At 46.4% G+C, this 15,234-nt stretch overlaps 1 protein-coding gene across 1 annotated transcript; it reads left to right on the forward strand.

The window, feature by feature from the left end:
- Window positions 1-3,944: 3,944 nt before the first annotated feature.
- Window positions 3,945-9,125, forward strand: LOC137526033 (olfactory receptor 1468-like). The gene is made up of 2 exons (XM_068247245.1): window positions 3,945-4,007; window positions 8,157-9,125. Exons 1-2 carry the CDS (start codon window positions 3,945-3,947, stop codon window positions 9,123-9,125), a joined length of 1,032 nt encoding a protein of 343 aa, XP_068103346.1.
- The last annotated feature ends 6,109 nt before the right edge of the window (window positions 9,126-15,234 follow it).

The following is a 15,234-nucleotide window of genomic DNA, read 5'->3' on the forward strand; positions in this document are numbered from 1 at the left end:
GGATCTTGGAGATGTTGCGTAAGTGGAAATAGCAGGCCCTAGCTACGGTTTGGAAGTGGGAGGTGAAGGAGAGGGCCGCGTCCAGGGTGACACCCAGGCAGCGGGCTTGTGTGGTTGGATGAATGATTGTGCCATTGACAGTGACGTAGAGGTCAGTGGGGGGTGAGGCAGCACGGGGCTGGAAGATTAGGAGTTCAGTCTTATCCAGGTTTAATTTTAGGAACCTGGCAGACATTCAGGATGAAATAGCCGAGAGGCCAGAGGATACCTTCTCTATGGTTTGTAGAGAGATAAAGTGTAGAGAAACCGAGAGCCCAATATAGTGTAGTATATATAGTTACATAGTTATTTTGGTTGAAAAAAGACATACGTCCATCGAGTTCAACCAGTATAAAGTACAACACCAGCCTGCTCCCTCACATATCCCTGTTGATCCAGAGGAAGGCGAAAAAACCCTTACAAGGCATGGTCCAATTAGCCCCTAAAGGGAAAAATTCCTTCCCGACTCCAGATGGCAATCAGATAAAATCCCTGGATCAACATCATTAGGCATTACCTAGTAATTGTAGCCATGGATGTCTTTCAACGCAAGGAAAGCATCTAAGCCCCCTTTAAATGCAGGTATAGAGTTTGCCATAACGACTTCCTGTGGCAATGCATTCCACATCTTAATCACTCTTACTGTAAAGAACCCTTTCCTAAATAAATGGCTAAAACGTTTTTCCTCCATGCACAGATCATGTCCTCTAGTCCTTTGAGAAGGCCTAGGGACAAAAAGCTCATCCGCCAAGGTATTATATTGCCCTCTGATGTATTTATACATGTTAATTAGATCCCCTCTAAGGCGTCTTTTCTCTAGACTAAATAAACCCAGTTTATCTAACCTTTCTTGATAAGTGAGACCTTCCATCCCACGCATCAATTTTGTTGCTCGTCTCTGCACCTGCTCTAAAACTGCAATATCTTTTTTGTAATGTGGTGCCCAGAACTGAATTCCATATTCCAGATGTGGCCTTACTAGAGAGTTAAACAGGGGCAATATTATGCTAGCATCTCGAGTTTTTATTTCCCTTTTAATGCATCCCAAAATTTTGTTAGCTTTAGCTGCAGCTGCTTGGCATTGAGTACGATTATTTAACTTGTTGTCAATGAGTACTCCTAAGTCCTTCTCCAAGTTTGATGTCCCCAACTGTATCCCATTTATTTTGTATGGTGCTAGACCATTAGTACGTCCAAAATGCATGACCTTACATTTGTCAACATTGAATTTCATCTGCCATGTATGTGCCCATATAGCCATCCTATCCAGATCCTGTTGCAATATGACACTATCTTCCTGAGAGTTAATGATTCTGCACAATTTTGTATCATCTGCAAAAATAGCAACATTGCTCACTACTGCATCTACTAGGTCATTAATAAATAAATTGAAGAGCACTGGACCCAGAACAGACCCCTGTGGGACCCCACTGCTAACAGTCTCCCATTTTGAGTATGATCCATTGACCACAACTCTTTGTTTTCTGTCCATTAGCCAGTTCCCTATCCATGAACACAGACTCTTCCCCAGTCCTTGCATCCTCAACTTTTGCACCAGACTTTTGTGGGGAACAGTGTCGAAGGCCTTTGCAAAGTCCAAGTATATCACATCTACAGCATTCCCAATATCCATATTAGCATTCACTACCTCATAAAAGCTGAGCATGTTAGTCAAACAGGACCTGTCTTTAGTAAACCCATGTTGATGCTGAGAAATAAGATTATTTTCTACTATGAAGTCATGTATAATATCTCTTAGTAACCCCTCAAATAGTTTGCATACAACTGATGTTAAACTTACAGGTCTATAATTTCCTGGATCAGATTTTTTGCCCTTCTTAAATAATGGGAAAACGTGGGCTGTACGCCAATCCACTGGGACTCTGCCAGTTGCAAGAGAGTCACAAAAGATAAGATAAAGGGGTTTATCTATAACTGAACTTAATTCCCTTAGGACCCGAGGATGCATGCCATCCGGGCCAGGTGCCTTGTCTATTTTTAATTTATTTAGTATGTTAAGCATAAATGAAGTAAAGGTTATCGTGAGGAAATTATACTCACAAACGTGGGTTACCACAAAGGCAACCACTGTATAGGCAGGTGAGGAGATTAGACCTGTCCTCACTCAGGGATAAGAAGTCGCTCTCTGTAGATGCGAAAGGGGGTAGATCACCCCTCCACCAGGGGTGGACACGGTATAGCAGTAGGAGAACAGAGGCGCCAGCAGTAGGATTTTATCCTTCTGGCTCCTCTGTTCTCCTACTGCTATACCTTCTCTATGGTGGTGGTGGAGAGGTCAGTGGTATGGAGGTAAATCTGGGAGTCATCTACATGTAGGTGATAGTTGAAACCCAGAGAGGAGATGAGTTTTCCGATGGAGACGGTGTAAATGGAGAACAGCAGGGGACCAAGAACAGAGCCTTGGGGGACCCCAACTGAAAGTGGGATGGAGGTTGAGGAGGAACCATTGAAGGAGGTCTTGAAGGAGCGATTTGAGAGGTAGGAGGAGAACCATGCTAGGGCAAGGTCTTGGATACCCACAGATTGCAGGGGCTGGAGTAGCAGGGAGTGATCAACAGTGTTGAATGCTGATGAGAGGTCTAGGAGGAGAAGGATAGTGTATTTTCCTTCGGCCTTGGCAAGCGTGAGGTCATTGACGACCTTGGTGAGGGCAGTCTCGGTGGAATGGGCTGGCCAAAATCCTGATTGTAGGGGGTCAAACATGGAGTTGGAGTCAAGGTAATGGGTCATGCGTTGGTGGACTAGACGCTCCAGGAGTTTAGATGCACTGTTTGCATTTACAGTGATCTTTTCAGGATATTCGCATTCACCCTAAACTTTAACATGGAACCATTTTTGACCCTTCACCTTTAAGTCAGGTGGGGCAGGACAGTCAATTAAGCATTTTTACTATGCCCTCCCCTCATACAACAAAACAAAACTGGCAGCCATTTTACATTCTGTCTGGAGTCAGTGTAAGGAGAGCTATGCTGCTGATTGAGGGACACATAAATAACAGTTCTGTGTGGTCCAGTGCTGTGCAGCAGCTGCTTCCAAAGGTGTTCTGCTCTTGCAGTTTACCAGCTAGGGACCAACCAATAGTCTTTTTGAGGACTGACCCTGCTGTTATTTGTTGTTGCTGTTGTTTGTGGTGTGTTGCGCAGCTTGCTTATAGTACACACCACCCATGTAGTATAGTATAATGTGTGGCTTCATCTCTGTTACAGCTCTTCAGCCTTTCACTGTGCTAAAATAAAGTGACTGAGTGGCTGTACTGGACTTGTGTCACCTGACATAGTCACAGAAAAAGTTTAACATATTGGTCTTTGTGGTTCAGTGTTAAAGGGGTTCTGTGGATATTATTAAAACAAAAACTGACACTTACCTGGGGCTTCTATAGGCCCCCTGCAGCTGTCCTGGCCCGCGCCGTCCTCTATGACCCTCCATTCCCCGCCACCTGTCACAGTCCAATTATTTTTCTAAATAGATGAATACAACTGTGCCTGCGTGGCCACTAGTGTTGGGCGAACATCTGGATGTTCGGGTTCGGTGTGGTTCGGCCGAACATGCCCCTGATGTTCGGCATGTTCGAGCCGAACCCCGAACCCAACCCGAACATGTCCCTTTGGGGCCCCTATAGGGTCCCAGCATAAAAGGAGAGCATGCCCCGAGCGCGGGGGGGGGGGGGGGGGTCGGAAATGCCCCCCACCCCTCCCCGCTAAGCTCTCCCTTCTGCTGGTACCCTATAATTAAATTTAAGTGCCCAAAAGTACTTGAGGAGGAGGAGGGCAGGAAGAGGGCAGCCGGAGTTCTTAGGCACTAGTACCATCTGGTGCTTCCGCCCTCTCTTGACGCACTTCCTGTTTACATTTGAAGTCGCGTCAAGAGGGCGCAGAAGTACCGCGATGATGCGAACGAGGATACGCGTCATCTACATGATGACACGTACCCTCGTACGCGTCATCGTGGTACTTCTGCGCACTCTTGACGCGACTTCAAATGTAAACAGGAAGTGCGTCAAGAGAGGGCGGAAGTACCAGATGGTACTAGCGCCCAAGAACCCCGGCTTCCCTCTTCCTACCCTCCTCCTCCTCAGGTACTTTTGGGCACTTAAATTTAATTATAGGGTACCGGCAGAAGGGAGAGCTTAGCGGGGAGGGGTGGGGGGCATTTCCGAACCCCCCCCCCGCGCTCGGGGCATGCTCTCCCTTTATGCTGGGACCCTATAGGGGGCTTTGTTCAGCTGGACACGGCTGTGTTCGGCCGAACAAAGAAGGCCTGTTCGGGTTCGGGGGGTGCCGAACCGAACCCGAACAGGCCAAAATCCGGGCGCACCCGAACAGTGGCGAACACTGTTCGCCCATCACTAGTGGCCACGTGCGTCCTAGCTCCCACTCGTGTTTCCAGAAGTTTACTGCGCAGGCACAGTACGCGAAAACTTCATATTGCATCTGCGCAGTATGCTCCCGGAGACACAAGCGGAAGCTAGGATGCGCGCGGCCACGAAGGTGCAATTGTATTCGTCTAGTTAGACAAATAATTGCGCCGTGACTGGCGGCAGGGAACGGAGGAGGATCCTTACTCCCCGCAGAATTACAGATTGCAGTGGGGAGGAATAAAGGCAGCACACACAGACTCACCTACTCATGGTTCCAGGCACTGGAGTTCCTGTTTATACTGTCTGCACTACCAACATACAGGGCGGCGGTAGTGCAGAGAGTATAGACAAGAACTCCAGCACCTGGAAACATGAGTAGGGGAGTTTATGTGTGCTGCCTTTATTCCTCCCCACTGCGATCTGTAATGCTGTGGGGAGGAAGGGGATGCTGCAGGGTAGAGGGCAGAGGTGGTGGGAATTCCCATGGATGTGGCAGCAGTGTGTGTGTGTGTGTGTGTGTGGGGGGGTGTTTCCCATGGATTTGGCAGTGCAGGGGTGCCCGCAGATGCGGCAGGGATGTCCACCTCTGCAGTGCTGGGAGGGAGCAGAAGGTGGAACATTACGCCGGCCAATCACAGAGGAACAGGAGTGGGAGGGATGGAGGCTTCATCCAAACAGGCTGAATAAGCAGCGTCTTTGGAGAAGGAGAGGAAATAAAAGGGAAGGGGAAAAAACAGCATGCACTGCAATTTCTCTTTTGCGGTTGATGTACGAAATAAAAACAGGGGACTGATTCAATTATTCTCCTGGAAAAGAAAAGTAAGATTGATTATGAAATTTGATTGCCGGTCTAGCATCATTTTTACTTATTTATGCCATAGAAATAGAGTATTGATTGGGGGGGGGGGGGTACATCCACATTTTTGTACATGTTGTGTAAATGTCCTTGAATAGTTGAGAATTCCAACAATTTTTCAGTAATTGCAGACAGTGGCCTTTAAATTAATAGAATAATTTTTGATCAAACTTGAAACAGCTCAAAAAATAGAAGACTATTTGTTGCATGGATCCAAGGGGGGATGGTGAACCTTAAATTTAGCTTGGTAGTTTAAAATATTACATATGTTAGGCTGATGTTACATTCATTAATGTTTAATTGATCGATGCGCTCCTGGCATGGAGTACTTCTATCCTGACAAAACAAATATAGTATCAACAGTGTAGCAGCAGTACCATCTCAGATAATACACTTTGTACTTGAATGTTTTGACATATAGGAATATGTTAATCATATGGTTTAATAATATGTTGACAGTCTTACATGTTTAAGAGTCTGTTTAAGAACAATGTATTTGCTGATTGTATCTATTTATGATACTTGTGTTCATCTGCATCTGATTATATGTTGGACTAAGTTATGCTTGTCCTTAAAGGGATACTGTAGGGGAGTTGGGGAAAAGGGAGTTCCCCCGCAGACATCCTGTGCCCGCGCAGCCACTCACCAATGCTCCAGCACCGCCTCCGGTTCACTTCTGGAATTTCAGACTTTAAAGTCTGAAAACCACTGCACCTGCGTTGCCATGTCCTCATTCCCGCTGATGTCACCACCAGGAGCGTACTGCACAGACACAGACCATACTGGGCCTGCGCAGTACGCTCCTGGTGACATCAGCGGGATTGAGGACACGGCAACGCAGGCGCAGTGGTTTTCAGACTTTAAAGTCTGAAATTCCAGAAGTGAACTGGAGGCGGGGCCGGAGCATTGGTGAGTGGCTGCGCGGGCAAAGAAAGTCTGCGGGGGACCATTAGAAGCCCCGGGTAAGTTCAACTCATTTTCCCCTGACCCCCCTACAGTGTCCCTTTCAGTGTTTGATATGTTACTTTCCTTTTTGTTTTTACTAATAAGAAACTATTGACAACAGATAATACACTTTAGAGAGACAGGAGGACATTCATGTTCAGTACTCTTATGGTTTAGGGTTCCGTAGCCTTTATACCATATTATAGCAGATGGCTATGGACAGATGCTGATTTCTGTACATTTCTACATTGTCCTGTTCTGAGTTGTCATTGCTAAATGGGACTTTTTCAACTGTATCTACACATTATATAAGGATAGTGTAACGATTGTGGAATCGTATTCGCGGTCAGCACACCAGACGTGCGCTGACGCGGCGGATTTCCTCCACAAGCGTATATTTGAGGACACCCAGGCTAGTTGCTATGCACCCGCAGAGGGCAATTTCCTCCGGCAGATGGCGCTGTGGAGTGCAGGCGAACACAGTTGCTGCACAGCCACAGATGCCAGACGGGAATTGTACAGATCCAGGACAAGGTACAATCAGGCAGGGCTGGATAGCCCACAAGAAACAGAGCAAAGGGACAGAACCAATGTGTGTCCCCCAAACTAGTCGCCACCCAGCGACGGTGAACACACAACGGCGGAAACGAAGTGGGAATGCAATCGCAAGAATGGCGATTGCCGACAGAGACACAAGACTGAGCAAAACAGGGCACGAGGGTAGCAAAGGCACAGCAAATAATACAATGAGGAGATATGGAAAATAACAAACGCTAGCTAACCGCAAACACCGCACTCATTCGCAACAGTGCACGCGGTTATGCGCGGTCTCCACGTGATAAGCACAATAGAGACAAGCACGCCTAACTAACCATTAACAGACAAACATGAAACAGAGGACGCGAGCGCTTGCTTAACGGTTACCTCACCGAGCCTCCAGCAAGCGTAACAGACAAGACAGACACACGAAAACAGGGACAAGCGAAAGAGAGGATCCACAGCACTAACGAGAAGCGAGTGCGATCCAGGTACAGAGTAGCAGAACAGAAGGATCCACAGCACTAGCGAAAAGTGGCTAGCGCGATCCCAGGAGACAGAACAGAAGGATCCCCAGCGCTAGCGAAAAGTGGCTAGCGCGATCCTAGGAGACAGAACAGAAGAGATAGCTGGTAGCAACCGCTGCACCAGCTATACTCCAAGAACAGAGATCAGAACCATTTCCTGTCGGCCACCGTTGGGACAGGACAATGGCAACAGAACAAACAGATAATACAACCTGACTGGGCTAGAAGGGGAGCCTAAAGCAACCCCCAGGAATTAACTATACTAAATAGCAACGGCTGACACTCCAGCAGTGTCCATCAGGAACAGACCATGGAAGGGAAATGACCAGCAAAGCCTTCTGGGAAACATAAAGCTCTTATAGTGCCAGTCATCAAAGAAGGCAGGTAGGGGATTTGCATAACGAATGTATGCAAATTCCCCAGCAAGAGAACAGACCAGAACTTGCAATGGAAAGACAGGTCTCTGTTCCAGAGTCCTGCAGCATGCAAACCTAAACAATGGTCAAAAGGCTGCCTGCCTGCGCGGGCAGCTGATCGGATTCTCACAGATAGGCAGAAAGGAATTGTTACAGATTCCCATAGGTCATGTTCTCCCATATGCTAAAGGGACTAGAATATTAACCTAAATGTCCTCCCCCCATTGTATTTAACGCAATTTACCTCTTGGTCCTGCAGAAACATGACTTTTGGATCTAATTTTCATGAACTGAATATGGACTAAGCTAAGGCAAATGTGACCAATAGTAAGTCCAAGTACATTCATATCAAAAAATAATTATTTAGTGATGGTATATGTTGTATACGCCTTTGTACTAAAGGGAAGTCAACTTTTATTTCTGAATCATTTATGAAGTACCCTGTATTTTATTTTTAGCTCATTAATGAGATGGAAAAATCCCCGGCTGTGCCTTTGTCAGACACAGAAAATAGATCATTGATCAGTGAGGTCTTTATTATTGGGTTCAGTGTCCACCATGACTACAGATTTGCTCTATTCAGCCTGTTCTTCGTGATCTATGTCATCACTGTGCTCTCTAATCTCTTGATCATCCTATTGGTATTTTTATCTAACCTTTCACAATCACCCATGTACGAGCTCTTGTCCAATCTGTCACTGTCAGAGATTTTTTTTACCAGTGATATTTCTCCACTTATGCTTCATGTCTTTATCAGAAATGGAGCTACCATTCCCATAGCCAGCTGCTTCACACAGTTTTTCTTCCTAAGTTTATTTGCGGCAGCTGAGAGCTTCACTCTATCTGCAATGTCCTACGACAGATTTTTGGCCATCTGCCGACCTCTACATTACAGACTGATCACAGGTCCAAGGATGTGTCTCTGCCTAATTCTTATCTGCTGGACCTTGGCCTTTTTGATCACATCCATTTCAATAAGTTTCATGAAGACATTGCAATTTTGTGGAGCAAATATCATTGACCATTTCTTTTGTGATGTTACACCATTACTAAAGATGTCTTGTTCAGACACTTCCATCATAGAGACTGTTGTGTCTTTACTTTCAACTGCTGCCGCCTTGTTCCCATTTCTTATTATTACAGTTACTTATGGTTTTGTCATCAGAACAATATGTAAGGTCTCATCATCAAAAGGCAAGAAGAAGGCTTTTTCCACCTGTACTTCACACCTGGGAGTTGTCTCTACTTACTATGGTTCCATGATCATAGTCTACGTGGTGCCACATGGACATATACTTATGACGAACAAACTGCTTTCACTGCTCTATACTGTGATCAACCCCCTAGTGAATCCATTTATTTACACATTGAAGAACCAAGAAATTAAGGAAGCAGTGATACAAATCTTGAGAAACACAAAGAGATAGGTACAATAATGTTTCACACTGATTAGAAGCTTAATTGGATACAAAATTACATACAGGTAATTATTTTGTGATGTTACACCTTTACTAAAGTCGAGGTCCCCAAGACTCTTTTCTTGGCCCCCTGCTGTTCTCAAATCTCAATTTAAAATGCCTCCATCGGCAAACTTATCTCCTCTCTGGGATTCAACTATCACCTATATGCAGACGACACTCAGATCTACCTCCATACCATGGATCTCTCCACCACCACCATGAAGAAGGTATCCTCCTGCCTCTCAGCCATCTCATCCTGGATGTCAAGTAGGAGATGTAGGTCGGGCAGGACTTGTGTACAGATTTTTAGGCCAAACATAGGGTCTTGAAACTGATTCTGAAGAGAATTGGAAGCCAGTGAAGGCATTTGCATTGTGGAGTCATGGAGACAGAATGGTGGGAGGAGTAGATTTGTCTGGCTGCTGCATTCATGATGGATTGTAGGGGGGTAATGTTGTTCTGAGGGAAGCCTGAAAGGAGGTTGTAACAGTAGTCCAAGCGGGAGTACCCAGAATAATGTGAACTTGTATTATTGGGACTACCACTCCAGAGTATGATCTGGCATTGTATTACTACCTGTATTGTGTTGTATATCTTATTGCTTTATTGCCTATATTGTGTTGTTGTATCTTATTACTTTTTACCTGTATTGTGTTGTTGGTCACCCCTGTTATCATTGTCTGCAATCTTATGTATTTTACAGTGCTGCATAATATGTTGGTGCTATACAAATCCAATAAATAATAATCACATATATGCACTGCTGCCCTCTTACAAAAAGGTCTGTAAGGAGACAATTAAAGTGTTTAGGGAGCGACCAGAAAGTCTGGTCAGGAGAACAAGCTGGAGAGATGCCGATTTGTGTACCGAAGCACCAATTTACAGTAAAAACATAAGGGAGATGAGCACACACTCGAAAGGACATCACAGAATTCAGACTGCTGCTGGTGGAGTATTCTCTCCTGGTTTCAATGTCGACCCAGGGGCGGACACACGACCGTGCAGGCCATGCAGACGCACGAGGGCCCCTCAGGTTCCGTTTCTGGAGGGGCCCATTAAGTACCGCTGATGATGATTTTTATTTTTTTTTACATATGTCCCAGAGCTGCAGGAGCTAGGACCCGAGGGATGCTATTTGGCCACACCCCTCCTTCCCTTCCTCCCCGTCCCTCCCCTCTGGCTGATGGTACCGAGATAGATGTCAGTTTCAGACATGTGCACGCTGATCTGACGTCTCCGTGTAAGCAGTATGCGTGGCTCGGCGGGAAACAGCTGAGGAGAGGAGAGAGCTGGCAGGAGATTCTGATGAGGAGCCCAAGGAGACAGGAGACTGCAGATCAGATCCAGGGCCCAGCGGCTCTTTGGACTAACCTCCCCCTCCTACTATTGATGGATCTCCGGCCACAATGCTTGTCCCCTGCAGCATATATCAGGGACTGGTGAAAGGTCACACTGCTGTGCACCACTGACAGGAGTCAGGACAGGAGACTGAGAAGCCAAAACACACATGCTGAAACTCCCCCTCTCAGAGTCTCATGCAGGTAAGTGTCTGGATGTAGGGAAAGGGGAGAGCTGGCATAAGTTATGTGTAGTCTGGGAGGGGGAGATGTGGACATGTCTGTGTGTGGGGGGATTTAGCTATGGGGGACAGGTGTGAGTTCTAGAAGGGGGGCTAGATCTGGCTGTGAGGATTTACCTGTAGTGGCAACATTGGGTGGCAGTAAGAATGAAATTTGGCTGTAGGTAGAAGCAGTAGGAGGGAGGTGTCACTGACATTGAATGGTAATCCACTGACGTTTGTTTAAATATTGGAGGAATTAGGTGTTTTTTAGGAGGATTAAAGAGACTCTGAAGTCTCCCTAAAATGAGGTTTTTAGTTTAAAAAACCTCATTACCATTATTGTCCCACCTAAAATGCCTCAGAACCGCGGCTGAAAATCCCCTTGATCACCCCAAACTCTCGGGGTACATGCAGGCAACTTCCGCATAGAGGCAGCGCGGCTCTGCCTCTATGTGCGTCAATCAGCGCGGATCGTGCCTCTGCCCCGCCCCTCTCAGTCTTCCTTTACTGAGAGGGGCGGGAGAGGCGGAGATACGCGCTGATTGACGCGCATACAGGGAGTGCAGGATTATTAGGCAAGTTGTACTTTTGAGGAATAATTTTATTATTAAACAACAACCATGTTCTCAATGAACCCAAAAAACTCATTAATATCAAAGCTGAATATTTTTGTAAGTAGTTTTTAGTTTGTTTTTAGTTTTAGCTATTTTAGGGGGATATCTGTGTGTGCAGTTGACTATTACTGTGCATAATTATTAGGCAACTTAACAAAAAACAAATATATACCCATTTCAATTATTTATTTTTACCAGTGAAACCAATATAACATCTCAACATTCACAAATATACATTTCTGACATTCAAAAACAAAACAAAAACAAATCAGTGACCAATATAGCCACCTTTCTTTGCAAGGACACTCAAAAGCCTGCCATCCATGGATTCTGTCAGTGTTTTGATCTGTTCACCATCAACATTGCGTGCAGCAGCAACCACAGCCTCCCAGACACTGTTCAGAGAGGTGTACTGTTTTCCTTCCTTGTAAATCTCACATTTTATGATGGACCACAGCTTCTCAATGGGGTTTAGACCTGGTGAAACAGGAGGCCATGTCATTAGTTTTTTTTCTTTTATACCCTTTCTTGCCAGCCACGCTGTGGAGTACTTGGACGCGTGTGATGGAGCATTGTCTTGCATGAAAATCATGTTTTTCTTGAAGGATGCAGACTTCTTCCTGTACCACTGCTTGAAGAAGGTGTCTTCCAGAAACTGGCAGTAAGACTGGGAGTTGAGCTTGACTCCATCCTCAACCCGAAAAGGCCCCACAAGCTCATCTTTGATGATACCAGCCCAAACCAGTACTCCACCTCCACCTTGCTGGCGTCTGGGTCGGACTGGAGCTCTCTGTCCTTTACCAATCCAGCCACGGGCCCATCCATCTGGCCCATCAAGACTCACTCTCATTTCATCAGTCCATAAAACCTTAGAAAAATCAGTCTTGAGATATTTCTTGGCCCAGTCTTGACGTTTCAGCTTGTGTGTCTTGTTCAGTGGTGGTCGTCTTTCAGCCTTTCTTACCTTGGCCATGTCTCTGAGTATTGCACACCTTGTGCTTTTGGGCACTCCAGTGATGTTGCAGCTCTGAAATATGGCCAAACTGGTGGCAAGTGACATCTTGGCAGCTGCACGCTTGACTTTTCTCAGTTCATGGGCAGTTATTTTGCGCCTTGGTTTTTCCACACGCTTCTTGCGACCCTGTTGACTATTTTGAATGAAACACTTGATTGTTCGATGATCACGCTTCAGAAGCTTTGCAATTTTAAGAGTGCTGCATCCCTCTGCAAGATATCTCACTATTTTTTACTTTTCTGAGCCTTTCAAGTCCTTCTTTTGACCCATTTTGCCAAAGGAAAGGAAGTTGCCTAATAATTATGCACACCTGATATAGGGTGTTGATGTCATTAGACCACACCCCTTCTCATTACAGAGATGCACATCACCTAATATGCTTAATTGGTAGTAGGCTTTTGAGCCTATACAGCTTGCAGTAAGACAACATGCATAAAGAGGATGATGTGGTCAAAATACTCATTTGCCTAATAATTCTGCACTCCCTGTAGAGTCGGCAGCAAAATCCACGACCAAGAAAATGGTGGATTTTGCCTGGGGTTTACCCCAGAGAGTTTGGGGTGATTGAGGGGATTTTCAGCGGTGGTTCTGCAACGTTTTAAGAGAGCCTTGTAATGAATAGCTAAGATGCCGCTGCACGGGCAAGTGGCAAGGCGGCTGTCTCCGCGTTCAAGCTGGCGGCCTTTTCCGCGCAGCAACATGTCTCTGGTTCGCCTGGTCCTTCTAGTGCACACAGATGGAGAGTTACGCGCACGCGCGCCAGGCGACAGGACCTTTATGCCAGCAGAAGGGGTGTCAGCTGATCAGGCCGATCAGTTGATCCCAGCTGGACTCTGGATTGGCTGAGTGTCTGGGGCGACGCTGTGGAGCGCTGTAAGTATATATAGGACTTGCTTGTCAGTTGCAGGTTGTCTGCCGTTGCGAATACTTACGTGTGAGCACTCAGACCTCAGTCAGATCTTACAGTGTGTTAGAACCAGCTGGAACTGGGAATTCACACTTAGCCAGATTCCTTCTTTATGCGCTAATGTGTTATTGTACTGTTATACTTCAGACTAGTTCCCGGGTGTTGAGACCAAGGACCTCACATCCAAGACTAGGGGATTACTGTGTTACTATTGTTATACTTCAGACTAGTTCCCAGGTGTTGAGACCAAGGACCTCACACCTCAGACTAGGATTGTGCTATATTTATATACCTGTTATGATCCCTGGCTTAGCTGACCACTCTCCTGCTTACTGATTCGGTATCTTGCCTATCTTTCTTCCCGTTGCCAACCTTCCCTGTACCCGGATACCATATCAGTCTTCTGTCTCTGTACCTTATCTGCTCGTGTGTTGCTGACCTGGCTTGTTTGACCCTTCTGGCTGTCACTCGTCCCTTGGGTGAGCAGCCTCACTGTACTTCTCGTGACACCAACTCTATAGGTGTCCATTAGCTGTAAAGGCTGCCTGCTCCACAGGAAGTCCTCCTTACAGTCCAGTCAGGGGACTTTACCTATAGGAGTCCACTGGCTGCAGTACAGTCTGATTCCCAGCCCATCAGGGAATCCTTGGCTGCAGTACAGTCTGATTCCCGATCCATCAGGGAATCCCTGGCTGCAGTATAAATCTCCATCTCCTCCTATTCAGGAGGTCAGTTTCTACACAGTCAAAGGCCACCTGCACTTCAGGTGTCCACTGGCTGTCCAATTCCCTGCTCTTCAGGGAATCCTTGGCTGCAGTTGTGTCTGTATCTCCCGCTCCTCGGGAGATTGCCTTTCTTACTGTTGCACCAAACACTCACACTACATTAGGTGTCTTGTGTCAAGCTATACTTGTATTATTGGTGATTCTGCAGATCACCATATAATCAGGTATAACACCTGTATTATTGGTGATACTGCAGATCACCATATAATCAGGTATAACATCTGTATTATTGGTGATACTGCAGATCATCAATAATCAGATACACTCTGTGTGCTGACACCAATCGTTACAAGACTATAATGTTAATGAGGATTTTAAAATAAAAAGCTCATTTTAGGGAGACTTCAGAGTCTCTTTAAGGATTGTATTACTATGGAGGGGTTATTTATTGTTTTTCAGTGAATTTGGGAGCAGTTTCGATGTTTTGCACATGTATTGTATCTTAAAATCTTATGAGAGAAAAGCGTGATAGACATGTTATCAGGGGCGTAACTAGGCCCCACCGGGCCCCCCTGCAGATTTTCTGAGCAGCCCCCCCCCCCCCGGGGCCCGCTCGCGGACGTTTTGTGGGTGCTGGAGGGGTGGCAGCATGAGGGGAAAGCCTTGCCCACAGTCGGCGGGGAGAGGGGTAGTTCCCCCCTCTCCCTCACCTCGGGGCTCTCCCCTCTGCGCTCCCCTCCAGCTCGTAAGTGTCTGTGGGGCTGTGGTGGGCAGCGAGCGGCGGGCAGATACATACCTGCTTCCGTGCGTTCCATCGGAGACTTCTCCCTCTAGCGGCTGACGTCACTTCCTGCGTTATTGTATTGTATAAAGGAACCCTGAAATGACTTTAAAAAAGTGTTTCGCTTAAATGGGGCTTCTGCCAGCCCCCTGCAGCCGCCCCCTGCCCGCGCCGTCTCTGAGCAGTCCTCCGGTCCCCCGTCACAGCTATGTTTTGTTATCGTGACTTAGAAGTCGATGGCCGTGCGCATCCTCATTGGCACTCCTGGCGCCGGGAGCGTCCTGCAGATGCAGTGGCCATCGACTTCCAAGTCACGATAACGAAACATAGCTGCCGCAGGGACCAGAGGGTTGTTCCGTGATGGCGAGGGCTTCTGGCTGCAGAAGCCCCAGGTAAGTGAAATACCTTTTTTAAAGTTTCAGGTTTCTTTTAAGGTCTCTTAAAGGAGTACTATCGATTGAAACGACTTTTTT

Source organism: Hyperolius riggenbachi, chromosome 7 (assembly GCF_040937935.1).
Source record: "Hyperolius riggenbachi isolate aHypRig1 chromosome 7, aHypRig1.pri, whole genome shotgun sequence".
Taxonomy (NCBI): Eukaryota; Metazoa; Chordata; class Amphibia; order Anura; family Hyperoliidae; genus Hyperolius; species Hyperolius riggenbachi.

Coding starts and splice junctions, on each gene's coding strand:
- LOC137526033 (XM_068247245.1), top strand. CDS start 3,945: ATGATGCGAACGAGGATACGCGTCATCTACATGATGACACGTACCCTC. Junction 4,008..8,156: donor CCCTCGTACGCGTCATCGTG/GTACTTCTGCGC, acceptor TTTTATTTTTAG/CTCATTAATGAGATGGAAAA.